Source organism: Pipra filicauda, unplaced genomic scaffold (assembly GCF_003945595.2).
Source record: "Pipra filicauda isolate LSUMZ 115617 unplaced genomic scaffold, ASM394559v2 scaffold418_size605597_pilon, whole genome shotgun sequence".
NCBI lineage: Eukaryota > Metazoa > Chordata > Aves > Passeriformes > Pipridae > Pipra > Pipra filicauda.
Window position 1 is genome coordinate 216,988 of NW_024104552.1, and position 27,776 is coordinate 244,763.

A 27,776-nucleotide genomic window follows, 5' to 3' on the forward strand; every position below is an offset into this window, starting at 1 on the left:
AGATGAGGAACTTGTGGGTGGTGTTTTACTTCTCTACTGGCTTTTCTTCAAAAATTAGGCCTTGGGCTTCAAGGCCTGGGGCTTTTCAGACCAGCCTGAAAATTGGAGGTTCACCACGTCCACAGTCATGTCCTCTCCTAAAGGGATTAAATTGTTCACACTTGGAAAATAAAGAGCTAACCCTCTAAAGATGCTGCAGAGAATCTGAATTTTTTCGAGCATCAGTTGGAGCTTGAGGTACTCTGCAATTCTGTAGAACCATGCAAGAACTTTGCAACCATGTAGAAAATCCACCCTTTGTGCTGAGGTCCAGTACAAAGCCTATACATAATTTAAATTTCAAAATCATGACTCTGTAGGAATTAAGTGATGGATAGGCTTGGTGTTGCGTGGGTTTCACGCTCTGCTTTGTAGGTTAATATTGGTGGTGTTTGTATTTTAATGTGGTGTAGGCTTTATCTGGAATTCAGGCTTTTCTATTTCACTATTCAGCAATGGCTTGATGTCTATATTCTGAAAATATTTTAGGTTGGTTTGCTTTTCCTTGCTAGAAATATTAAACAAGTCTTTTGGTTATACCTACAAATCCACTGTATTTTCTTGAGACATCATCTAGAATGATTGCAGAGAATATAGACTATGGGAGTAATTGACTAATAAAATAAATGTGTCACATGAACCAATAGTGTTATTATCAGTATATATATGGGGGGACTTGGTTGCTATTAGTGCCGTGAACATTTTGTTGTAGAATATCGGGACTGCTTCTGTAAATTGCTCTAAAGCAGTGTGTAGCAGCTTTGATGCATTAACTGAAAAGACTTGCTGGAATCCTTACCTTATTGAGACAGGCAGAGAGGAGGGAAGGGTTATGTGTGCTGAGTTGTAGAATTTCTACCCTCTGTTAACAGGCACGTAAGAATAGAGGGAAAATAAGAAAAGATAAGTTTCCATGCAAAATGCAATCAATTTCAGAGCAATGCAGTACTAATAGAAACTTCACATGCTTAAGACCTATTAGAAAACATGCAGCTTTAGCTTTCAATGAGAGCTCAGTTGATTCCAGAACAAATCTTGTTATTCTTTCGCAAACTATCTATGTTAGTGTTAAATGCAAATGGCAAAGTATGGAAGTAATGTCTGTGTCCTCATTAAGCAGCTATTCAAAGGGGGGCAGGGTTGGTGTGTGAACTTAGAACTTGGTTACAGTGAAAACAGTAACAGTCCATGGTGGTTTGTGGGTTTGACATGTGTGCTGTTCTTGCTTTTTCTGTGGTAATATGTGTCAACATTTGTATCAGGTAAATTGAATCTTAAGATTCCTCATCCACCTTTAAGCATTTAAATACATTTGACTGGATTCTTAGAGCGGTATACCTTCATCTCACTTTGAATCAATGTGAGGTTTTTAAGACCTTGTTTTATTTTTCCTCATGCTTTTATAGAAACTCTAAAATGCACTCAAGTGAAGAAGCTTGGCAAAATCACAAGGCTGTGACAGACATCATCAACTTTGCTATGGCATAGCAGTAATGAGTCTCTAAATGAAGTGTATCTGTTTTTTCTTTTTTTAGATACACGCTTGAAACATTTGGAGCGATAACTTTGTATGGCAATCATTACCATCACAGAGAAAGCATGGTCCTGCCTGCAGGCCTGTTCTGAGAGTGCTATAAAGCAGCCTTTACAGATGTGTTCCTCTAGTGAAATCTCGGCTGCTGGAGCCTATGGCATGCTGAAGGATTAACACACCTCATGCTAGAGATTAAAAGTAGTGGCAGCCTCTTTTCTTTCCCATCTGAGGTACTCTGTAACTGATGCAGTGGGGACTTACCAGTGGAAAGATACCCAAAAAAGTACAAAAGAGAGGAGGGAAAGCAATTAGATTAAACAGACATGGAAAGTGCTTTGAAACAGGATTTAGTGTCAGAATTAAACAGGCCTGAATGTTTTAATCACTTGGCCACCCTCTGCACGTCACCGAGTCTCCAGCATAGAGCAGCTGTGATTGTGTGGGTCCTTATGAATGTTGCACTGCATTGATTTTGTGTTGTGAATAGTGTTTTTATGTTCTGGGGAGGACATGGAAATGAACTAGTAATCAAAGCTAAATGTTTTAACTTCATGAAAAATAAGTGTGGGAAAACCTGCAGGTTGCTCTTTAGTACATTTTATTATGCCACTGTGTATATGCTAGGAACCAAGCACTAGCTTCAGAGTTCTTTGATATGAGAATGCCTGCCTTCAGAAGTTTGGTGTTGTCATGGCTGATAAAGAAGGAGAAATTCAAGTGACAGAAATTTCCATATGCCTGAAGGAACAAGTAAAAATGATACACAACAGCTACCAGCCCAGGCATTTAAAGAGAATTAAATGTCTCCCAATGTGAAGATGAGGCTTTATTGTCTGGCTCCCCTTCTAAAGAGACGGTAAAGAAGTATTTTTTAATTTCTGTTAGGATATAATGAAAAACCCACTTAGCAATGTGACACTTGGAGGTTTAGGAGTAATTCTGACCTGTTTCTTGCTTCAAAATCCCATCTGGTGCTAGGTTAATGGTTGATCTTTTCCAACCTAAATGATTCTGTGATTCTATGCATCCGTGAGATCAAAGTTTAGATACAAGCTGAAGATTTCCCCCTGTTTTAACTTGGTTTCAGAAGGTACTGTTGATCTCAGTGAGGGAAAATTGGATTTTTTTAAGAATTGCTTTACTTTGATTTAAATGGAGTACAAGTAGAAAAATAGAATAGGACTCAGCTAAAGAGAAATTAGATCCTGAAAGGCAGAAACCCTCACTTTTATAAAATTTTTTGTAGTGGGACTCTTTTTTGGTGTTCTCTTTGAAGGCCCTCAAACTATACATCTTTTCTTCAAGACATGAATGAATCTTGCTTCGTCAGTGAATGAATGTACTCCTGAAGCCAGCATGATAGACCAAAGCCTTAAGGGAGAAATCATCCTTTGTGCTAGTCTCTGAGTGGTGGGGGGGTATGAAAAGCAACAGAGGAAATGGTGCAGATAGGAGCCATGTTGTATATTTCAACAGAATTGTGATTTTTAAGGAGGATACTAATGAGTGCCAGAGATGACAGCTGTGAGTTAGTTTCTCTTTACTCTGTCTAAAGGAAATAGTAGGCTTTCCACAGCCATTGAAATCTTCTTTTCAATGTTTACTTGCTGCTGCTTCTTAAAAAAAGAATGGGTATGTTATTATTCTTATCCAGGTATTAAAGGCTTGGGAGCTAAGACTCTTGTATTATTAGATCATAATTTCTGGGAGAAAATGAGATGCAGATAGTGTTATCAGGCATTTTTTATACAATTCAAGCATCTTACATTGGTTATTAGCTTTATCCAAGCATTGTATCATTCTGTGTTGCTACTGACATTTCACTAATTAAAACAAGTAATTTAAGATTTGTTTCTACTTTTCTGTTCAGAGAGAGATGAATTGTTCTCTTCCATTCATCCAAGGCAAAAAGAGCATTTTATTGATCTTGTGCTTTGCTTTCTCATGTTTATTTTTCATTTCACCTGTTTTCTGTGGTAATGGTTAGTGTGTCGCAACCTACAGTGGTGAGAGAAGGGGAGCATACCAAATCTTCTGTGCCACTGCTTATCATTCATGTCTGTAATGGACATATCTCTAGGTATGGCAGGAGAGTTTAATGCGGGCATGAACAGTCTTAGGAAAAGTTACACCTTATAAATTGGATCATCTTTGCTTCAGGTGTGAGCATTTCATGGGCAGTTGAATTAGTTCTGCTAAAACATCTAACATATGCTACTCTGTGCACTGATGAAATAAGAATAAAAGAAGATTCGTACCTTTCTTTGTCACATCACCTGTGAAATGTTTAAGTTCTGACTGGAAGAGGATTGATTTCAGAATGAGTATTTTTACGTAATTAAAAATTCCAAATGTGTGCAAAAACCAGAGACAAGCAATATGTATGTACTTCATATCGTTTATGTAGTCAGTGTTTCGAAAGATGGTGCCATTGACAGTACTACTTGCACTTGGTCTCCCACAGAGTAGTTTTCTGCATTTCTTACGTTCTGTTGTTGTCCAAAAGACAATTTTTTACCGAAAGGCTCTTTCAAGTTACAGAGATTATGCTGATCTGACCTTTACTTACAAAGCAGGTAGTGGCAGGATGTAGGATCAATACTGTAGGCAGCATTTGCATCATAGTCTCAGGTGTAATCTCCATGGAGTGTGTTTGTTTCCCATGGTTTTGTTTCAGAGTAGAATGAGTAATGTGGAAGTGGAGGTAGCAGTTGTAAAGTCTTACTTGCTACTTACCCAGCAGTCTCCCATCAAAACACGGGGTTTAGCACAATAAAGTTTGTTCTCTTACTCTGTGTCAGGCTGTTTGTCAGCGAGGTATGTTAACCAAATATAACTACCCAGCCTCCTCTGCTTTCCAGTGTCTGTTTGGTTGAATCACGCCATGAATGACACCATGACACATTTGTGGGAGGATTGTTTGTGAGAAAAAGGGAAACAAATTTGACACTTGAGTTTACCAAGTTGTGGGAGCACAGATGCTTATTACTGCCAAATATGCAGAGCCGAGGTCAGGGGAATGTGTCAGAGAAAGCAAAGCAGCCTTGAAGCAATTTTTTTAAAACTGTCTGGCAGAGAACACGCATGAAATACTTTTATAGCTGAGCAGGATGCTGCTCTCCTTCCTCTATTCCCTTAGGATTGCCTAGTCCCTTTCCTCATTCCAGGCTCAAATGAGACATTGCAGAGTGTGCTCCTCTCCCATCTTCCCCTCTCCTTCATGGGTTCCCTTAGGGACCTCAGCCCCTCTTTACTGAGGACTAGTGACAGCAACAGCAGCAGTGGGAAGATGTCCCTTTTGGATGTCCTTGCATTCTTTTTGCTTGCTTCTCTACCAGGCCGACACTTTCACATTTCATGCTTCTGCATGGGAAGGTGTAGATGTGGAGCAGGTCTGATCAGCCTGAGTGTACAGACATATGGGGAACCTGGGAAAACTCTTAAGGGTAATTTCAAAAATCCTGTGTTGTATAGGGTGCGGGAGATCCTGTGACAAAAATTGGAAAAGAAGAATTGTTCGGACTCAGTTGGTCTGTGTGGTTAGATAATAAATTCTACAAAGAAGAGTAAAAGAGATCTGTGGGGAGAGAGAATGCAGAAGAGAATAGGAGAATGGAGGATACTGGAGACTGAAAATAAGAAAAACAGATTAAAGCAGGAAGCCAAACCAGAAAATACTTTTCTAAGAACCAGGGGACAGGAAGGGGAAAGTTCCCACCAAACAGAATAGTTTGAGCAGTGAGAAAGATGAAAGAAAATAAAAATACATTTGCATAGTAGATGAATAGTTTATACAATGAAATGTAAATTCATGTGGACGGTGAAACTTGATCCATTCTCTTATTTTTCTCTGTGGCAGCTAAGTCCTGGAAGATCTGTGTTTCCTGCTGTGTCTGAATGATACTCCTGGGTCTTTCTTTTAAGGAAGATGCTCAAAGGAAGCAGCGCTGTATTTTGGTTGATTTAAACAATCATTTATCCTTCGTGAAATGAGAAATGCAAAATTAATGGCAGGGATGTACCATCTGCTGTGGTTTAACATGTGAATAAAAGCTCATGTGTTGGGACAATGTGTAAGCCCATGGTAAGCACGGAAATAAAGGAAACGTTATGTTGGCTATACCCAGCAGATCCTCTCATTGACTGAAGCATCGTGTTTCTCCCCATGTCCTAGCAATGTTGAACATGATTTCTTGAGGACAATGAGTGTTTCCTCCTTGGTGAGGAGGCTGAGTGGTTTATGTCTATTTTTCTCATTCCTTTCAGGGATCTCTTGCTGTCTGTGGCACTTGGCCAGGTACTCTCCCTCCTTATCTGTGGCATTGGTCTCACGAGCAAGTATTTGTCAGAAGATTTCCATGCCAACACACCTGTTTTTCAGAGCTTCCTCAATTATATCCTTCTATTCTTGGTCTACACAACAACACTAGCCGTCAGACAAGGTAAGTGTCTCTCTGAAATTGTTTTGTAGAAAACAGCAAGGATAAAGACTTTTTCAGAACAACAACAAGCAATATGATTTAGACACAAACCCCATTAATATTTATTACATATTTACATTACCTAGTAACACGTATTGGATGAACTGAAAAAAACCCCAACAAATCATTAGCAAAGAATGACTCAGTAGATGGCAAGGATCAGGGTGCTACCTAAAAGCTAAAAGAAACATCAGTACTTTTGAATTCCTAATTGTTCTTATGGGAATGCTCCTCTTACACCACAACCATATGCTTGGGGTTCATTTTGGATTTGACAGCACGCCTTGCTGGGAAATATTGGTATGCTTTACATCTTACACACACTAAGGAGAGCTCAGATGCAATCAAAGAGCTTGCTAGTTCAAGTTGCCAATCACCGCAATTCAGTAGTTCACTATTAGAAAGAAATAGCAGCCAATTTTTAGCTATTGAGAAGTAGGAGATGAAGGGAGGGAATTCGGGATGATATCTCTCTGGGGTGCTGTGTGGGCAGAGCAGCTCTACAGTCCTGCCACTGCTTTGCCACAGAGCCTGTGTAACCAATCTGACCTCTAAAATGAGAAATGCATTATAGTGTGCTTTGGTACTGCTATCTAATGATCCTCTGTTTGAAAGTCTATATATAATATGGGGGGGTTGTGCCTTTCCTGCTCATCCCTTCGATCTTTGAGATTCAATATGTAGATGAGGTGTAGGAGGTGAATGCATTTAAGTACATTTCTCGCCCACTCTTTTTTTTCCTTTTGTAATCATTTTATTTATTCACCTTCACAGAACACATAGATTAGAAGCAAAATAAAAGAACAAAAATGTCATGTGTTCTCCTGACATAAGGAGGGAAGGGCTCTATGGAAGAAAAGAACTACAAAGTGTATTAGGCTGTGGTAGCTTTATCAGCATACTGAAAAGTTCACGTTTTCTTACAGGAACAATTATTTTTGGATCGTTCTTTGATGTTACATCTTTTGATGCTTTGGGAACAATCCTGAAACTTAAGTTCTTCACTCATAGTACAGTCTTGTGATACAATGCTATAAAGGGTTCCAAAGCAGGACAGACTTAATATCCATGCAAAAAATAAACAGTCAAAAATATACTGCTGTACTCCAGCACGAAGCATTTAAACGTGTTACAACTTAAGTTTTATAAACATTGGTCTCCATTGACATTTTTCAGAGGCAATGAAGTCCAATCTGCAGAGGAAATCTTGGCTCTTATATAAGGAGAGATTGCTCAGGCAGTGTTTCACTGTCTTGGTATTTCAGTTTGTGTAGGGGGAAACATCACCACATACTTTGCTCTGCAAAGGGTTTAAAACGTGTTATTAGTAGCATCTTTATGGAGGTCTGTGTTTAAAAATAATTCTTCTGAGTGTAGGATTGCCTAGATGTTCATAAGTTCTGTCCCAGAAATGTCCTTCCTGGGACTGATTTAGATACTGTGGAAGGCAAGTCCGTATGACTTTTAAATAGATTTTACTTTTTTTGAAAATTCTGGCTTGTGAGAGGGTTTATTCATATCCATACTGCATTCTGCTGGGCATTACAGAATAATGTTTGATACCTGGTATATATTGACATTTAAAAAATGCTATCAAGCGCTCTGCTTTACACATATAAAAATATGTATTAAAATGGTACTTCATAAATAATTTTCTGACTGTTGAAAAATATGGTGGTGGGCTAAAGAGAGTTTGTCAGAGCTATCTGTTGTGCCGATAAGACAGGTTTTGGAACTAGATGGAAAAGTGTTAGGGATATGTGGAAAATATTTTCTGGACGAGTGAGAAGGGTTGGGGAAGATGTTTGAACAGGCCTGTGGTTGAATACAGACCATATGAGCAACCAGAGTACACGCAGAGTGTACCAATAGAATAGTGTGGATACGCAACTGTCAAAAAAAACCCTCAAAACCCAAAAAAGACCGTTTGGTCCAAAAAAAATCCAGAACAAAATTGGCTACAGAAGTCATGAAAGCAGTGATGCAGGCACTCAGCATAACATTCCTGCTGGATGGTACAGTACTACACAGTCAACTTATTTACTTGGCATTTAATATTACCAAGTGATTGAGCCTGACATTGTCTTTTTGCTTGTGTATTCAAATTCATTATCTGTGTTTGTTCCACTGAGACAGTTTTTCTAGCAGCTGTAATCATTTGTCCATTAACAGATGGATATCACACTGGAATTAATTTTATATGGAATGATTCTGTTCTGAGTGCTGAGAACATCCAAAGGCTTTTTTTTTTCAAAAGGGATTCTTCTACTCCATATGCAAGATTGAAGATTCTTTTAACTGTCCTCTTTCTCCTTCAGAAACCAAACCATCATAAGTTCGTTGGTAGTAAAAAACCAACTGCATCCCTTTGTCTTTTTCTTTGCTTGCTTTCTTAATCTCTGGGGTTTTTGCTGAATGTACTGTTTAAGGAGGTGTCACTTGAGATAGGCAAAAAAACCCTTAGTTCACTGTAGGACTGAAAGCTATAATTTCCTGAGACATAAAGAATTCTTATTTCTTTAGAGACTTCTTCCAAATTTTGATTTACTGTGGATGCCCTTTGACTTAACTGTCCCTTGATGTTCATATCACCCCATATATATTCCCTGAGTGATAATGAAAAGGTAGAATTTGCACTGGTCTGTGAAAAGCATCATTAGCAGATGATTAAAGCCTCCTGATTCCTGAGCTTTTTGGACTAAAGCCTTCTGCAATGAATGCTCAACTTCTAGTAGCTAAAGTTAGCCCATGGGAACCAGCAGGTTGCTTTTCAGCATTTTGCTTTTCAGGTTGAGACTTTTTTTTCCAAAATAATTTTAGCACAGCACTTTAATGGATGCAAAGGTTAGGACTACCACCTTGCAATGCATCCACGTAGCATCAGATAGTGTAGGAGATGCTCAGCCCTGCAGGTGTCAGAATTTCTTGAGTTTTTTAAGCTTCATTCCATGTTAAGAAAAGAAAAAAAAAAGGAAGAGCTTGTGCTGTAGCTCTTGATGAGGAACCAGTTTGAAGGTAGACTCAGTAGTTTTAAGCAGTGAATTCCGTGTAAGTAGGGCTTTTCATCATTATTGCAATTTTGCTCTCATGACCAGAAATAAAAAGTGACAAAAGCGTTGAAGGAGATCTGTTCTTGTGAGATTTTCATATGAGTCTTAAAACATGGATACTACTCAGGCAGAGATCATGAAAATGTTAAAGAATTTGTCTAAACTGGAATTTTTCTGATGCAAAATCCAACTACTATTTCTATCAATTGAACTTCAAACTTCAACCATGTATCTGGAATTTCAAAATCTTTCTCTTTTATCCCAGATATTTTAATGCTTTTTAAAATTTATTTTGCTTTTTAATTTTTTTTTCTGTTATATGTAATTTTAAGTTGAACTTATGATTGCCCTAAAGAGGTTTGTGTGAAGGTTCTTCACAGTTCGGAATGCACAGAATCAGCCATGCAAAGGTACCAGCAGCCACATACCTACAAAGAGGTATCCACTAGAGCCCCCAGTCCAACGCTCATTAATGCACCAGTTCTGAGATCTGAATATTATTCTTTAGGAGTTTTCTTTGTATGAGAATGATGCTGTAAAATTAATGTCACTAATGGAACATTATAAGGCAATGGATGTTGTTATGTTTTATCTGGCTGATATGCCAAACATTTAATAGGTAATAAGGACCTCCTCAGTTCCTTCTGTTGAGGTCTCTTCTCGTGCCTATTGTTTTCACAGCCAAAACTTGTATTTGTCTGTGGTAACACCTCCCAGCTGAGAAGAAGGTTTTAACACATATTGTCTCACCTCAGTCTCCTTGTTAGCAGAGGATTCTGCTGAGCAAAATCTTATCAGGATACTTCCGTATACTCCTTTGGGCTGGGTGTTATTATTAGTCGAGGAAAAGAAAAGCCTTGGCTATCAGTCATAAAAGCCTCCTATCTATGAAATGGAGCTGTGGGACATAAAGCTGGTGGAGATTTTTTTTTTAGCACCTTAAAAAGCATTAAGTGGGAAATTTTCCATAGTAATCCAGAAGGTATTAATTGCTAACAGTCAACATAGGTGCCATCATCAGCAGCTTACCATCAAAAATAACTTACTTCTAAAAACCATGTCATATATGCTACAAATGAAAACAACACATCTACTAGACAACATTTTAAGAAGAAAAAATATGAAACAGATATTTTTTTTGATTTTCTGGAAAACAAGAAATGAGGGAGCCATGGAGATGTCTTCTGCACAGAAGGGAACCATAAAGTCTTAAGGACAGGATTCTGTGCAAGTAGGGCTCCACATTGCAAGCTGTTTCTTTAATTTTAGTGCAACAAGTTACTGAGTCTTTTCATCCCATCATTAGTGAGAGATGGCAATAATTTGCTAGTTCAGAAATGTTTTTATGAATCTCTATGTCTGGATGAACTCTGTTTCTAGGCCAAGTGATGAGGTTACAGCATATGTCAATGGAAATACGGTTTTCCCTAGAGTAACTGTAATGTCTTAGATTTGACATATGATCAAATGTGATCTGTGCCCCTGAGTCAGCTAGAGTCCTGTGAGACTATTATGATTGCAGACCTGTTACTGACATATCATATTTATGCATTTCTATCTCGGATTGGTTTATGACAGTAGTATCTCAGCCATTTGTAGATGTCGATACAGGGCTTTGCAAAAGTGGGTAAGGCCTTCAAGCCTGCGCAATGGATTTTTTAGGTGAGACACAGTCTGCTCTGAACTGAACCCACCCTTTAATCCTAAGGCTCATCTGCCAGGGCCGAGCGAGCTTGGACGGTGACAGCGAGGTCCTCAGGACGTAGGTTTAATTAGAGTGACCTTCTCTTAGATGGATGGCCTTACAGGGCTGAACAAGCTCCATCTGCCCGAGTTTGGAGTTATCCTTCTCTTCTGTTCTTCATTCGCAAAACCCAACCATGATGATGATCTCAGCCATATGTTAATTCTTGATTTATCTGCTGTTCAAGTGTGTATCTCCATTTAGATACATGGCACCCCTCCACAATATCCTTCCTAATTCACCAAAATTGACCAAAACCAACTACTTGAAGGATAGTAGAGCACTATATAGGACTTGCTTTGTTTTACTGCAGCACTTGTCAGCTATTTATTGAATGATAGAAAGGATAGATGCCTCTTTTTACTCAATTTCATTCTAGTAGCGAAGTTATATTAACCCAAAGATAGTATTGTGCACTTGACTTAGGCAGACATAACAGAATTTCTTTTGTATTAACACCTTTTTTTGTCAATTGCCCATAAGAATATGCCTGGGAAAGACAGCAAGTACATGATTTAAGCTGATCAAACTATATTAGATATCATGTACTTTGGACAATGTGTGTTGTACCATTGAGATGAAATGTCTTCTGGAAAAGCATCGATCCCATCAGAATTTTCAATGAGGAGCCTTTAGAAATAAGCCTTCAGAAGCCTTCTCTTCACTGAACATGACAGGGACTTATTTTGATTAGAGAAGATCCATTTCAACATTGTTCAGTTTCCTAAATATACTCATGCCACTGCTGTAGAACGAAGAGCTTAGTTATGCCTCCAGTGTCGAACTAAATATTCAACAAACGGCAGCCAAGTAGCTTTATGGTCCTATCTGCCTGTGATAGAAGTGGTCCTCGGTCCCTCAAGGAAACCACCCAGCCCAAACACTGGCCTGCAAACCATGGCAGACATTGCAAGAAGCTGTGCCATTGCCCTTGAAGCACAGGGAAAGGCACATCGAGCTGGCCCACCTCTCCCTTTTGACAAAGGTATGTAGAGATAGGACAAGGAAGAATGGCTTTAAACTTAGAGTAAGTTTAGGTTATATATTAGGAAGAAATTCTTTACTGTGAGTGATGAGGCACTGGAACACATTGCCCAGAGAAGCTATGGATGCCCCATCCCTGGGAATGTTCAAGGCCAGACTGGGTGGGGCTTTGAGCAACTTGATCTAGTGGAAGGTGTCCCTGCCTATGGAAGGGGAGTTGGAACTGGATGATCTTCAAGGTTCCTTCTGACCCAAACTATTCTGTGATTCTATGATTCTCATGCTTCTCCCAGTGCAAGGGGCCACACTAACCCTGGGTTGTAAAAATGAAACACAGCAGGAAGCATGGCTTGGGACCAGTGAAAAATAATGACCTTCAGGTCTTTGGTATTCTCATAGCAGTGCTGCAGAATCTCCCTGCTGTGCTACACATTGCTGTCTGCAGTGCACTTTCTCCTAATTACTCTGGGCTTCTAATTAGGGATGCCAAACTGTGTAGGATATGTTTATTATGAAAATGGTCAGCCAAACAGTCTTTTTTTCTGGGCTTTGAAGAGCCCTTTTCATATTCATAGGGAATTTTGTACTCTAGGAGGAATGAAACTAGAATGCTGGCTATTTTCAGGCACTTGAAATTGCAGGAATCTTTTTTGTAATGTGCAGTTTTCAGTTTTGGATAGCATGCTCACAGGAGCAAGAATTATGTTATGTTATGTATTTGGAATTTGCCAATCACATCATGAACACCACAGCAAGCTAGATAGAAAAAACCAGTATGACTAGAGCCAGATTCTGTTCAGTTCCATTTACATAATAATTGTGTTAGTGTTTGAATTTTCTTTCTACTTTCAATTGAATTTTAAAAATTTCCTTTTATAAAATGCTGAATGTTGCTGCTCTCTCTACTGAATGAACCTTTTACTCTGTAGGTGATAACAATTCAGCGAGGTATAAAACTTTTCAGGTATGTATAGTTTTCATACAGGACCTTGAGATCCTATTCTTTATGCTAGTTGCCCTAAACCACAGAATTTCCTTTCCCAGTTCTGTGAATTCTTCTTGCATTCTTAGCCATAATACAGAAATAGATGCGATTTCAACACAGTATGATTATTCCACATAGTTGGTAGAAAGACAGGGTAAAAAAAAAAAAATAGACCATGTTGGTGATACAAAGATAGGGTTAAAACCAGTAGAACTTGACCTCTCGGTCTTTTGTTTGGATTTGTTTTGATATTCCTAGCAGAGAGGTTGGGTGGTATTTTTTAATACTCAGGGTTTTTCACTGTCAGCTGTCCTTGTTGCACTGAGCAGGAGACAGATGCTTTCTGCTTTGGCCTGTTGCTCCTTTCTACCCACGCAAAGGACCAGGCATCTCAGAGAATCTCAGGGCTTAGTCAATTTTTATTTTCATCAAGTGTGTTTTGCTTTACCAGCTGTTTAACAAGGTACAAATAAGCACATACAGAGGGGAATCCTGGCCCCAAACACAGGAAAAATATGCTGGCAGGTAGAGGCTCGAAAAACCCCTCAGCTCTTTCTCTCTTTCTCAGTTGTTATTTCTCTCAATGAGGTGCTCCTCATTGTTAGGTTAGGCCCTTGCTGTCTGAACCCACAGTATGCATCCTGTGTTACAAAATATCTGTCCTTCTTTTAATCCTGGCCAAAGTAGCACAGTCCATCCCCTTGCATCATATCATTAGAATAAATCATGACATCCCACAGCACATACAAGCTGAAAGTTGGAAAGCACTGTTCTAAAGGAATGCAGGTGGCAGCAGTTAAGCATGAGCACTGTATGTCATAGTTTAATGATGCAAACACTAATACAATCATGATAACCCCAAAGCAATAAAGGCCAGGCCTAATCAGGCGTCCATGCTGTAGTATTCTCTGTAGTAGTATTTCTTGATCCCTGAAGCAGATCATTCAGTCCGGAGATTCTTGTTTTACTAGGTTGCTTTCAAAATAGCTTTGATGCTCAAAGAAGTATCCTTTGTGCCATCGGAGACAAATGATGCAAGAGGGCGTTGAGTGAAAGGATAGGAGCACCTCATTTTTCCTGTGCCTGCTGATGCAGACAAGAGCACAGAAACAAAAGGGCATTCTCTTACCATCCTCTTGACCTAAATGAGGAAACGGGAGGTCTCCACTCAGAGAGTAAATTTACTCTAAGGTTGCATGTGAACTAGGAGTACCTCTCTTTGTAGAAAAGTCCCTGGGAGATTCAAATTGGGCAGTTCAGGTCACTCTCACTTCAGGAAGCTCAGACTCAGTCATCTTTCTGGCTGCCAAGTTTATACCCTCAACCCATACCTTCTAGACACAGCATTCAAAATTGCACCATGGTTCAAAGATTGGTGCATATTTTATTAGAGCAAACCTTACAGGCACTAAGCGCAGTGAGCATGAAAGGGATGCTGAGCTTTAGGCTGGCCAGCGTCGTGGGTGATGAACCATGTTTGCATCAAGATGCTGTATCACTGCTGTGAGGCAATGTCTATACTGAATATACTACTTGAGAAAAAGCTGGTTTTACCCTGGAGGTAAATGTACATTCATTTTAGGAATATTTAACCAGCTGTGGTCATTCCATGCCAGTAAGTCCATAAATAGGAACCACAGATGTAATAATACGGGAAATGATATAGTTACTCAGCTCACAGCTGCAACATACAGGTAGCTAGTGGAATTTAGCAGAATCAAAAAAACCTCACAATGTGGTGTTTTATACTGTTATGCCTTTCTTGGTGATGCCAGCACCTAAATCTGAGACTTGATGCAAATCTGTAACATATATTTACAAACATTTATGTTTGGATCAGGATTTAGATTTTGTGGCTGAGCCTGGAAAGTTGTCTCCTTACTCACTTTTCCAGGAGCCCTGCCAGCCCTTCAAACACAGTGCTAATCTGAACACAAATCTGTGAGTTCCTGTTTCAGAATATAAGCCTCATCACTGGAAGGCTGAGTGGGCAGGCTCAGGGAAGCTCTGAGGAAGTGCAGTTTGAACCACTTGTGCATCTTGGCTGCTTGATTTTTGTCCCCATCTCTGCAGCTACCATTACATATATTTGTACCACAGATTCAGATAGAGGCACAAATGTTGTAAGTAAAAGAATTGAGGCTTTTGAGCATGTGGAAAGCAAGGTATTGTAGGGTATGGTCCTGGAAGTACTCAGATACCATGGTAGTGAGCACATACCGAACTTTGAAATTTAGTCCACAGTATCAGAGTATTGCATGGGGAAGAATGTTGCTCTCAGTAATTTTGTTTGAGGGTAGAGAAGCTCCCTATCTAGCCCTGATTGCCGCACAGTATGTAAAATAATAAATTGCCTCTTAAGGATGTGAGCTGAATCACAAACATTTTATTTTTTGTACAATTAAGGGATAACTGTCCTTTGTAATGTTAGTATAGGGGTCTGACACTTTTTAATACATAAACATCTCAAGTACTGTTTGCAAAACCAACCATCCCTTCCCACTTCAATGAGGAAAGTTAATGGTTCTGATAAAATACCCTTGATCCTACAGCTGTAAGCAGAATGCAGGGATTGTTTCTGCTGCTTCATGCAGTATCAGTATTTCCCTGTGATTTATTGAATATTTAAACATTCATCAGTTCAAACAGCTAACCAGGGTAGCAGGATCCACATTCAGCACACGTAGCTTCAGTGTTCATACAGGACATTTGAAGTGTGGTTACAAGATGATAACTGTATTGCCTGAAGGAGATAAGTCCCACTGCCAGAATGGTGCTTTTTATGTAATTAGTGTAAAAATTCAGAGGAATAGAGTTTATCCTTGATAAACTCTATTTAGCCTTTCTCATTAAAAACAATGATAATGAAAGAACAAAGTGGTCCCTGCAGTGAATTGGATTGACTTCCTAAGTTTTCATTAAGTCAAAGACTCAGTATCATCCTATTTTGCAGAGCCCAGTTGTAATCTGTACACAAGACTTCCAGCAAAGTCCCTATGAAGACCATCCCTTCTGAAGGTTTGAAAGTACTACCTTTTCTAAAATAAAGGACTATGAGACAACATGAATCAAGGGAATAAAAAGTTATGCTAGTAGCATAAAGCTCTATTTTCAACTTATTCTTCTGGCTGACACTTAGTCCTAACACAAGCAGTGATTTTCTCTTCTTTCATGTCCATTATTACCAGAGTAATCCATATAATTACTGTTACAACTAAACACATCTTTCAGGCAAAAATATACAAATATCCTATAAGTTTATCTACCATTTTGTAAACCTATTTTTTTCATTTATATTTGGCTGAGCTGTTAGCTATTGGCATATGGTTAGTTTGAGCTCCTGTTGCATTTCTGGATGATAGTGCTATAATAATAGCAGCTTTACTGAGAGAATGTTTATAAATGTAGCACTCACTATGCCAGTTGCAGTTGTGCTGTGTGCTCTCCCTTCTGCTCATAAGCTGCCAAGCACAGGTGGGAGCACCAGGTCACTTCTGGAAGATGCTTGGAGTGCAGCGACCTGGGGACTCACCTGTTAGCTTAGGTGTCCCTTTGGCTGCAACATTTATTCACAAACATTGAGGATGCTTTAGACCCAAGTCACTGCAGAATAGAGCAGCTCAAGGACATTAGCAACCAGCTCTGTCAGAACCTCCCCCTGCATTATTTCTCTTGATTTAGCATTAAAGAGAAAAGGTGAAGGATAATATATGCCGTCTAGCAGCCTCCTCCATTTCTTGCAAATGTTTCCCTGATGAGAGGAGGAATCTTTGAGGGGAAGGTGGGAGTTCTTTGCTGACAGCAATAGTGAGCGCTCCAAATACACAGGGGAGGGAGAGACCACGTGCATATCTCAAAGGAGCTCTTATTCTTTAGTTTTCAGTTATATGACAGTGACAGTCAATTCACAGGGATATTTTTGTAACTGTTACAGAAATATAACAAATAAGGTTTCAAAGGAAAATTATGCATCTGTGCCTCTTCTGAGTTAAATATTCATGAACTTGCTTCTGCGCAGCTACTAGAATGTTTACATAATATCATTTGTCCATGCTTCTCTGATTATCTGTCTGCGATCTAATACTTGGTTTTGTTTTGGTTGATTATAAGGGAGGTTTTAATACCCCAGAGTAGGGGTGGACTGTCACTGTTTTAATAAAGTGGATGTGCACTTATTTGCACCATTGATGATATAAGAGAAGGAGGTGCATGTTCATGATCATAAAGTATGATATATGCTGTTTGTTTTCCTTGCTATTTGAAATCTTTGGTTTGAACGTGCCTTTGAGTGTCCTATTAAGATTTCAGCTGCTTGGTGTAGAAAAAGAACAATTAGTGTGTTATTTCTTATGTTTGGAATTTAAGAGGTTTGTTTCCTTTTTAAGAGGAAAATTTAAAAGGACCTGAGGTGGTTTGCATTCGTGGAGTTTTATTGTGCACACACATCTAACTATATACATGCATACATATAAAAAACTGCCACCTATGTATTATCAGTAGAATTTATTTTTAGTATTATTTTATATTGCTTATCACCTCAAGATCCCAGTGAACTTTATCTCTTCCTGAGCTAGGCTTCATGCTCATTTGGACAGGCATATGATAAGAAACAGGCCATGGTGTAACCAGGAACATCTCATGTCCACTCACAGCTTTTACGAAAATTCAAAGAGATGAAATGCCGTAAAGGGGACAGAAACTTGCCATGCTTTCCATGGGAACTAAGTTGCCGGTGAGCTCTTTCCAAGTGTGGGGGTGAATTCCTGAATGCATGGGCACTGATGAATGGACCCTACGGAGTCTTTTGCAACAGTGTGCTGAAATCATGGGTTAAATTTTGTCTTAAGAGAAAATATGTCTCATGTTAAGACTGTATTTCAAAACTGAAGAGAACAACAAAAACACCTGAAGGACTCCAGTGAATTTCTGATGCTCTCATGACTGAGCCAAACCTGATCTTATAGAAATGCGTGCTGGGAGGGGGTTCTTGCTAAAGCTGAAGATAAGAGGTCTGAATGAACTTGGCTGTTGAACCAGGCAGCCAGCACACACTGGGTTGAGATCATTGGGTTGAGTGCTTTCTGAGAAAACCAGGTAGATGACGGAGGGTAGGGTGGCAGGAGCTGAAGTTACAGAGGCAGCTTCACAGTAGGAAGTCTGAGTGAGAAACACCTTAAGTGGAGGCTGGAAATGGTCCTACCCTGGTGGTGCAGTCCTGAACGCTGATGCGTGAGGAACCACAGCATGTCAGGTGGGCAAAGTGGAGAAATCATGTCAAGGGACAAGCATGTTGTATCAAAAAGCATATGTCCTGATATTTTAGTTCCTGTTTAGATGATAGCATGATTGGCATATATCACTGTCATGTCCCAAGTGATATGTTCCTCTTCCCAGTGGTATTTTCCTATACCTACACCAGACTTCCTCTCTGTGGGAAAGTACTCTCTTGAGGATGTATAAGGAAAGTAATAATCACTGGAAGTTATGGAACAGAAACTTTTCTCACACACAGCAGTTGTAACGCAGCAGTTGTAACGCTACAATTGCATGGATAATAATACTTGGGAATGCTTGTGGATCTACAGTGCACAATGATGTGAGATCTGCGCACTCAAACCCACCTGCTTTTTCTCTTATGAATGAAGTAGTAGAAACGTGGGAATACAGCCACTTTTAATTTAGCGAGGATTTTGAATGTGTTTGTTTCTTCTATTGTTATTTACTTAGAAAACATGAAAGAGTGTGTTTTAATCAGAAGAATATATCTCTGAAGTATGGAGCAAAATAAAATCAATAAAAAAGAAAGTAGGGTTCTTTTTTCTTTAACAGAAATGGCACACTGCAGAAAAGAAATGTGTTGCTGTTTCAAGGCAAGAGAATTCAAGTCATATCTCAGAACAACCTGCCTTTAAGAAGACAAATGACTGTGGTATTTACAATAGTATTTTTTCCCAATAATATAATGACTGCTGAATAGGATCCTTTTTCAAAATAGAGAGCACACTCACCTTTTCATTATGCAGCCCATTGAGATAAATATAAGATACAAGGCAACACGGAAGTTTAGGCATGTATACATAACTACTTCCTCTCGTATATGTTTACATTTCTATTAACAGAAGTGGATGATTGCAAGGAAGAGCTCCCAGAGTGTCTGTGAAAGAATTGCACCATAGCTATGCCTTGATGATAGAAATATTTCTAGCAGAGCTGACTCATTTCATACATAGGTTGTATTTCATTGTCTCTGTCTGTAAAGATCGTATCCATGCCTAAAACTGCCTGAAGACGTCATATTTGTGGCTGATTAATTTTTCTTTAAAATCATCTTTGTGAAAACATTTTTGATTTCAAAGCAAGATGCTTGTTTCATTTGTCAAGCAGTGAAGAGAGTCATAGCCCTCTCCATGGGAAAAGGAGAGTGTCTAAAATGTAGAGGTGCTGTGTCAATGAACTTGTGTAGACAAGTGCAAAGAGCTTTCTATCAGTAGTTATCTCTGAGCATATGTAGACAACAGGCATTTAAATAGATGTTAATAAGTATGTGCACCTGAAATTCCAAGTTAAACAGTCCAATAAACACAAGGCAATTGACACAAGAAAGAAAATCACATCTTTCAAATTTACACAGGATCTTTATACTTAAAAGTTTCACAGTTGCCTTCAATTTCTGTTACATGCCTACCTGATAGTACAGCAGCAACTCATTCCTTATTGGAAGCTGCTTACTGCAAATTGTCAGGTTCTATCAACTTTCCTTCTCAGTTTTTTCATAAAAGACTTGGGTTTTTTAGTTCAATATTTCAGATTTTGTCAGTAACCGACAAAATGTCATCTCCTTATTTCTTAATATTTTGAACAGTTTTATAAAAATGGAAATTAATTGTCAGCAGTCCCCATCATATGCATTACAGAGGCATTTCTTTGCATGCATTTGATGAAGCTTTTGTTTATTTCCATAATTTCCGTCAATCCTACTTTGGTGAGGGAACAGTCTATCTTCTGTTAATGACAATACTGAGATAAACTGCTTGTTTCTTCCAAAAAAATTTACAAATCATATTATTACTATTTTGCACTGTTGCTTTTATTTTGTACTTTCTTGAGTTCTGTTTAATGTTTTATGGATTTAATTTGTTGCATACAGAGTAGTATTTATTGGACTTGACAAATTGGTTATAGATGCAAGTAACATTTAAAAGAAGAAGAATTTTTCATGAAAACCTGGGTATTGAGAGAGAGATTATTGGCAGGTCTAAAAAGCTGTAGAATTAAGGAAGTAGCAGGTGATAGGATCAATAGCAGTGATGTTTGTCATTGCCTTTTGCAGTCTCACAGACAAAGCTTACTATTTATTAGGTTGGAATTAATTAGTTGTAGAAGCCAAAATTTATATCTCCAGTGAAGAGTTATGAACCAATTACTGATAGTGATTTTCAACTGAAAATCATATCCCATATCAATAATTTAGCTGCAAAGTGGCATTCAGGAATAAAGCATTCCCCTTCGTAGAATTTAGTAAACTAAATTTCTTCATTACAAATTAATTTTGTTACCTATTAACTTTGCTAACTTCAAAGCAAGGACAATAAGTATTCTAATAGGTACACTGATAGTAAGTATTTCAGAACTTTAAATGATAGTGAGAAAGGGGTTTTCTTTGCTTTTTTCCAAAATTATGTTAACTAGTGATATGTATATGATCATAAAAAATAAAAAGACCTCCTAAATTAAACTTGCAGAGGATACTTTGTGACACAGTTGAGCCACCATGTCAGCAATCACTAACTATTTTTAAAAACTGGTATTAGAAAAGTACATAAGGAAAATTCTAACATGAGAAACTGTGTTTGGTGCAGTTCCAGGGAAACATGGTCAGAGAAGGAGTTTTAAGGAAAGTTGTCAGACATCTGCAAGGTGAGGAAGCTCAGGAAACACATACATTCACTTTGAAAACTACCCTTGCATGACAGGAGCATCCTTAACAAAAGGATTCTTTTTGCTGTATTGGACCATTTGCTATGCCCTAGGCACCAAGCCAATAGGTGTGTGGCAGAGCTGCAGTCACAAAAGAGGCATCCCAAAGATTGTAGTCAGCATTTTCTTCTGAGTAAAGAAAACACAGAAGTGTTTCCACCAATACTACCCAGATACCTCCTCGAGACCTGCCTTAGGTCATTCTTCCTCTCTAGCTGTCAAGCGTTCCCAGCATGGGAAAGTGATACTCAATTAGCCATGTGTCACTGCAGAAAGGATTTGAAATATCACTGCTGGAACTCTGGTTTTGTTGGTTTTGTTGACAAAAGGACTCTGTAAGGGAACTACTGTGGAAAGGGACTGCAGACAGGAGCACTTAAATGAAACAGTTCCTCAAGGACTATTTCCTGAAGAATTGGTTTTCCCAACTTAGAATGGTACTGGAGTCACAAAGTGACATTGCTCAGTGATCATGTCTTGTAAATGCTCTGAACTGCCCTGTTTCCAGTGGTGAGATGACGAAAAGGAGCAAAAAGGATTTTGGTTCCAGCATGTAGAATTAGAAATCTGATTCCATGATATATCTGTGACTTGCCTCTGTCAGACCCAACAAGCAGGCACACGCTGTGATACTTTGCGCTCTGGGTGCCTGAATTTGCTGATAGCACAGTCTCCAGATTGTTACATGGTAGCTGGCTGTTTGGACAGTCAGGTTTGGTCAGACCAACCCTATCCAAACTGCAGATTTGTGGGATTTTGGCAGTAGCTTGGTTTAAGGACAAGAGTTGATGGCACTCCTTTCTAACTCCTTGACTCCCTCAGGGAAAAATTGTACAGGGAAAAATTGTCTTTTGACCTTGTCCAGTTCCAGTTGAAAAGACAAAATGAAATTAAGGCTGAAATAGACATGGCCACAAGTTTGAACTAGGACTTTAGGTTTAGGATTTGGTTGAACCTGGCAAAAAGCAAAGTGCAGCACAAACTGATTTTTTATTTTAAGTTGAGAACATAAACACAATATTATCTTCCTGTAGCCTTCTGGAAAATTATGGAAATTGCATACAAAGAAATCTGTGAAGAGTTTGCCTGAACAGACAAACAGACATGTAAATCAAGAAAACAAAGCTGTAATGAGCCATGGGAACTGAGACCAAAACACTGATGTAGGCTTGCAGAAAGCTGAGTGAGTCAGCATGCCTGGAGAACAGTAGTTCTCATCCTCTGTGTAATTTGAGAGCCTTGTGTTGCATCAGTGATCAGAGGAATTCCCTACTGATTCCATTTTTTCCTGTCATACCAAAATAATCCTTATGCTGCTCATGCTACTATTGGTGCCATCCAAAGCTTCGTTTCTCTTCTTGTTTCTGATTTCCTTTGTTTCTGATTGTCCTTTTGTTTGTGTCAGGCTCCACTCCCTGCTTACCTGTCTTATCCTATAAGCATTTTTATAATTTATTCCAAATATTACCTATATATGGAAAATGCTTCTCAACTGATTGCATCTTAGAAAGTATCCTCAAATGATGCATTTGATTCCGAGTCAGGCATTAATTTCTTTTGCACTTACTGCATCTTAACATGTTAGGAACAAATTTTATTCTAATGCAGTTTCATGTGGATAAAACTTAGTTGCTATTTTTAGGAGAAGAAATGAAATGAACATCAAAGCAGCAGTAGTGGGTGGTATAAGGCGTGCTGTTATCAAAAGAAATGATACAATAAGACCAAGTCATGAGGTCATTTCTCAGGGCCTTTGTCTGAAACAATCAAAAGTATAGAGGACAAATATGTACTATAGAGAAAGAGAAAAAGGAAAAGTACCTGCATTTTAGAACAAGATTTTTTTCTGCCAGAGAGTTGAATTTTCACTATGTCAGTAATGGGTTACATCCATGTCTAAAATACAGACAGAAGTTGAATGAAATTTCAAAAGGATTTGATTTATTTTGAAGTCAGGCATTTTATTAATCAGAGATTATCAGAGATGATTCTGATAAGCTTTTGAGCTATATGCTCTAGTAATGCAGACGAATTTGCATTTCTGTCTTTTTGAATTATAGTAGATATGATTAGTATCTTTTAGGGATTTGATGATTAAACATTTCATCACAAATACTGGTGCAGTTTATCTGAGCAGGATAACCTTTTCATAGCTGCTGCCATGGAAATAAAACCAATGAAGTTATGTTTGAAAGGTATGCCCCTTGTGGTTAGAGTTCAGTCAAGCAGAAAGTCTTAGGGAATTTGCAGATTCAGTGCTGTACAGCACAGGTTCCTGCAAGGCAGTAAATCACATCAGAAGCACACAGATTATCTATCTGTCCATCCATCCATTACTCTGGTAGCTGAGTGCCTTTAAAAGCTATTTAATTCTAGACCCCATATGTTCAAATACATTACACAACACATTTAAAGTGTCAAAATCCTATTTCTAGCTTTGATTCAGTGTTTAACACTGAACAAGTTGTTTAAAGTATAATCTTAGTCTTGTTTCTCTGCTGTGGAGAGGAAAGAAAGTCAGCAGAGGCAGTGAAGCGAACTGCTAGATATTGTGCTTTGTACAAAACGGTGCTGCCAACTTTTATAGAACACTGTTGTAAAGAGATTCATGATAACAAATACATGCCTGCATTTTAATAAAAAACCTAATTTAATTTTGTCAACTGAAAATACCTCCTCTGAGTTTTCTAAGTATGTTTCTTACATGGTGGTAAAGAAAAATGTTCAAACATGGAATCTCAATTTCTTCCTTTAATGCCAGGTTTAGTATGTTCAGCATAATGAGATTCAGTAAGCTCTCTCTCAAATTTTGAATGAGATATCTCATTCAAAGAAATCTTTGAATGTCTGTGGTTGGCTGTACTGAGAATGGTGCATGCTTGATTGATAGGTTCATTAGTTGCTACTCTAAAGAGGAGACTACACTTGCCTGTGCTCTTTTTGGCCAGAGGAAGATAAAATAATGACAAACCAGTGAAAAGACTGAACAGTACTCCTGATGTTATGCCTAATGCGTGCAGTTTGCCCACTGCAAGCTTTTAGAAGTATAATGAAGTATAGAGCCTTCACTGAGTGCAGAGGTGTCCTATGCCACCAAAAGCACACGGCCTGCCTATGTGTTGTTATGATGGCTATCTGCTCCCTCCATTTGTAAATGAAAGAAAGTCTGCTGGCAGCAGGTACAGAATATGAAGGAGGATAAGATGCTATTTGCCACTTTTCACAGTCATCTTGTAAAACAAACTCCTTGGAACATACTGAACCAGTTATGATTTCCTAAGTGACTACTATGGGTCGCACAGCACTCCAGCTGGAATCCAGTATCAGAAGACCCTATAGGTCTTGCAGCTTTAGTCTTGCAAGGGGTAACATAGGTGTGGCTATGTACTGGGTCATATGCCCTTCCAATCCAGTTTAAAAGATTCCTTTCAGACTTGGTGGCCTGATGCCCCAGCAGTGGCCCCAGTTGTTCATTCTAAAACCAGCTGTAATGATTTTACCATCTCACCCTCCCACTCCACTGCAACAGTATGTGGCAGTGTGTTCCTTCCAGTAACAGTGAATCCTCATTTCCTGATTCTGAATGATCACCATCAATATTTTTCTGTCTGGCCTTGGCAGACTGCCTTTCGTCTTCTGGCTCCAGTAAGTGAGCAGCTCCCCCTTCCTTGCTGTTCCCGGTTGCCTTGTTAAATCCATCACATTAGAAAGCTCAATTGCTGTGGTAACATGCAAGAAAAGCCACCTGATCAAGAGGCACTCCTGTGTCTCCATTTCACACTTTCTGCTTGGTTCAAATGCCCCACTGGCAACTCTGGCTAGCTTTTTAGAAGATTCCTTCCCCTACTGGTGAAACAGCAACTATCCACTTTTTCACTTTTTTTCTGTTTTGATACAGGAGGTAGAACAGTGTTGAATGAATCCAGATCCTTCTTTCTTACACGCCATAGAAATTTGGAGATTCAGTTCCGTGATATTTTCCCTTCAACTGCCTACTTCTACTCAAGGAGCTGCAATAATCTTCAGGAAGATTTCTTTATTTGCTAACACCAAATAGCATCATTCTTACATTTCTAAATTTATCTGTAATATGACCAAGAACCTGTGAAGTATTCTACAAAGCAATATCGTTAAAGCTAGTGTGTGTCCTGCCCAAGTGGATCTTCTGCCATTTCCAAGTCTAGATAAAAGTAGGGTCACGCCTCTTTATTAATAAGAGGAAATTCACGAAGTAGACGATTAGAGAACTTTTAATTTTCCAGTTGAATATCTCAGGTTGCTCTTGATGTCTGACAAGATTGGGCACAGGTGAAGGAACACTGGTGGAATTTTAAATGACCATAAAAATGAGAAAAACCCATTTGATACTTTCCATCTCTGAACAGGAATCCGGAGTAATAATGCTTTCCTACTGTAGCTACAGGATTAGACTTGACTTAAGCTGGCCCTACAGCCGAATGGGACTGGTCCTATATCCTGTTGTCTTCACTAACTGTGTATGAATTAGAGCCAAAATAGCGCACATGGAGCTTGGCTTTCTAACACCTTCCTTTAGACAATGCATGTGAGTGTCATGCCATGGTAGTAATAATGTTGGAATTTATACCACCTATAAACATTTTATAGCAGTGTAATTAGTTGACTATTAGTACTACCCAAGCTTAGCTTTATTTTATTGCCGTGAACACAACTTGTAATCATATAAATGATAATAAGTAATAATGCTTAAGGGCACTGTATAAACCCTAGCATTTTAGTCTCTTTAGTGAGTGCTATTTGTGAACAAAAGTAAGGGATCCTACAGCTTTTCCTCTCCTTGGGTACTTATTTCCACACTCTCCTTAGAGGGTTTTCTAATGTAAAATAAGATTGTAAAACTCACGTTTTTCTCTCACGTGCTGTAATCTGACTCTACTCACTTCTGTGCTAGTACAGGTGTAAACTAGGCAATAAATAGCAAGAAAGAAGTGGATTCAAAGAGTTTGGGGACCATTTCTGCAAATCAAAGGTGTATTACGGTGTTCTCAATAGTAGATTATACAAATGAGCTTCTTATTGCCCTGTGTTTTGTACCGGTTTATGGAATTAATTTTAGTCTATAAATAGGGCAACATTTTGGAGAAGAGAAGATGCATTTTGTTTTTAAAGTACCTGTTTGAGTAGAAAGGAGAAATGTCCCACATTTAAGGAAAGCATAGTCCAATTGGTTTTGCAATGTGTTGCTAGATTTGTTCTGTGCCCTATGGAGAAGGGGTCTGGATGACTACTCCTATTGTGCATCATTCCACATCTCTAAGATCATACACCACCACCTAACAATATTTCCTGCTGTTTCTGGTTCTCTGGTGCAAGTCAGCTAGTCCAACATCAATTCTGTTGTTTAACTCTGGTGAGAACAGGGTGTTCACAAGAAGAAAATGGAATATTTCCTTGTGGTGTTGATAGCCAAAAGAAGACTCACTGTGCTAGTGAGCAGGTATTTGAAAGGAGTGAAATAGGCCAGGAGCTAACTGCAAGCAAAGTGGTCAATATTCATCATCCAACAAGAATAAAATGAAATTTCATTAAGTGGCCTAGAATGACTGTGTATCGGTCTTGGGCATTCTTCCCACTTTAATAATCTAAATGCATTAGAGAGGAAAAAGAAGTCACGATTGATCACTCAATTTGAAAGGAAATTAAAAGCATGTTTTAAACAAAGTAGACGGCAAGAAGCAGAAAATTACCCAGTCTGTTACACCAACCCTGAACAGCACCCCCAGCTGCAGTTCACGTGACAGCACCGTCCCTCCACAGCAGTTGACTTTCATCTTTGACCATTTATTTAGCAGTTTCTAACACAAACCCCTCAGGACTGTCTCAGAAAAAAACCAACAGCATGATTTGTTTCTTGTATCAAAAAAACTTAGAAAGCCAAATTCAAAACATAAATATGTGTGCCCACAATGTTGCTGTTCTTCTGAGCATCATAACTAGTATTATCACAGCAGAATTTGTACTGGAAAGTTGAACTTCTGACTTCATTGTATTTCCTGGATACTTGCAGTTAGCACCATTTCTTCCTTTACAGTGATGTCTACTATTCAAGCTCTTTCAGTGCCTGAGGATTTAATGAGATTTTGTTGGACAGCTTGTTTAAAGATCAAATTTTGGCCTTCATCTCTGTTACCTAGAGTTTTGTAGCTCTTATGAAGTGTGGGTTCTGTGCTGGATAGAGGGATTAGTTCCTTGCTGTTTTCTCTTAATATAGTCCAGCTTTTTGGCTTTTACATGGGATAGTTTAATTTTAAAAAACAAGCCTATTATTAAATCATAGAGTACTCTGCTACTTGGAAAATATGTCAGAAATTTTCTCATCTTGAAGCATGCTTCAGAGGCTTAAATATTTTTAGATTATTTCTTTTTCTATAGATTTTCTACTTCATTACAACTTAAGCATCCATAAATTGGTCTCATGATAAGAGAGCTTGTAAACCCTCAGGGCCTCCCAATATAGCCAATACCCTAATTGCTTTTAAGCACATCTTGGGGAGTTTCCTGGTGTGCTCTAATACAAAAGTCAACAAATTGTGGTTGAGAGAGAGACAGTCACTTCTACCAAGATATTCTTATGGGATGCAGATACTCTAAGCTGAGAGATAAATAGTAATGTAGGAGAGGAAATTAAATGGAGAGCAAAATAGAGCAACCCATTTAAGTTTTCCAAGACAAAATGCTTATTAAAGCCAGCTATGTTTCTCAGACAGGTATTCTGTGAAAGCATTTGCTGTAGTTGAACCAGGTGTGATATAGTTACAATGAGGAAGGGACAGACTCCAAAAGACAGTTGCTATTGACTTATGGTTCATCCATATTTGCATTGCAAAGAATATTCTGAAACTTCCCTTTAGGATTATTGGGGGTTTGCAGTTTGGCAGCTTCTTTTTCGAGTTTGGTTGTAGAATAGCTGCTTAATATACTATGAATTTTTATGAGCACAGAG

The 27,776-nt window shown here is 38.7% G+C and overlaps 1 protein-coding gene across 1 annotated transcript in view; it reads left to right on the forward strand.

Moving 5' to 3' along the window:
* SLC35F1 (solute carrier family 35 member F1) overlaps positions 1–27,776 on the forward strand; it is a 217,865-nt gene that overhangs the window by 113,488 nt on the left and 76,601 nt on the right. Inside the window, exon 2 of the mRNA XM_039385518.1 lies at positions 5,840–6,015. Within this exon, the coding sequence (XP_039241452.1) occupies positions 5,840–6,015 (176 nt within the window). The remainder of the gene's footprint in view (positions 1–5,839; positions 6,016–27,776) is intronic.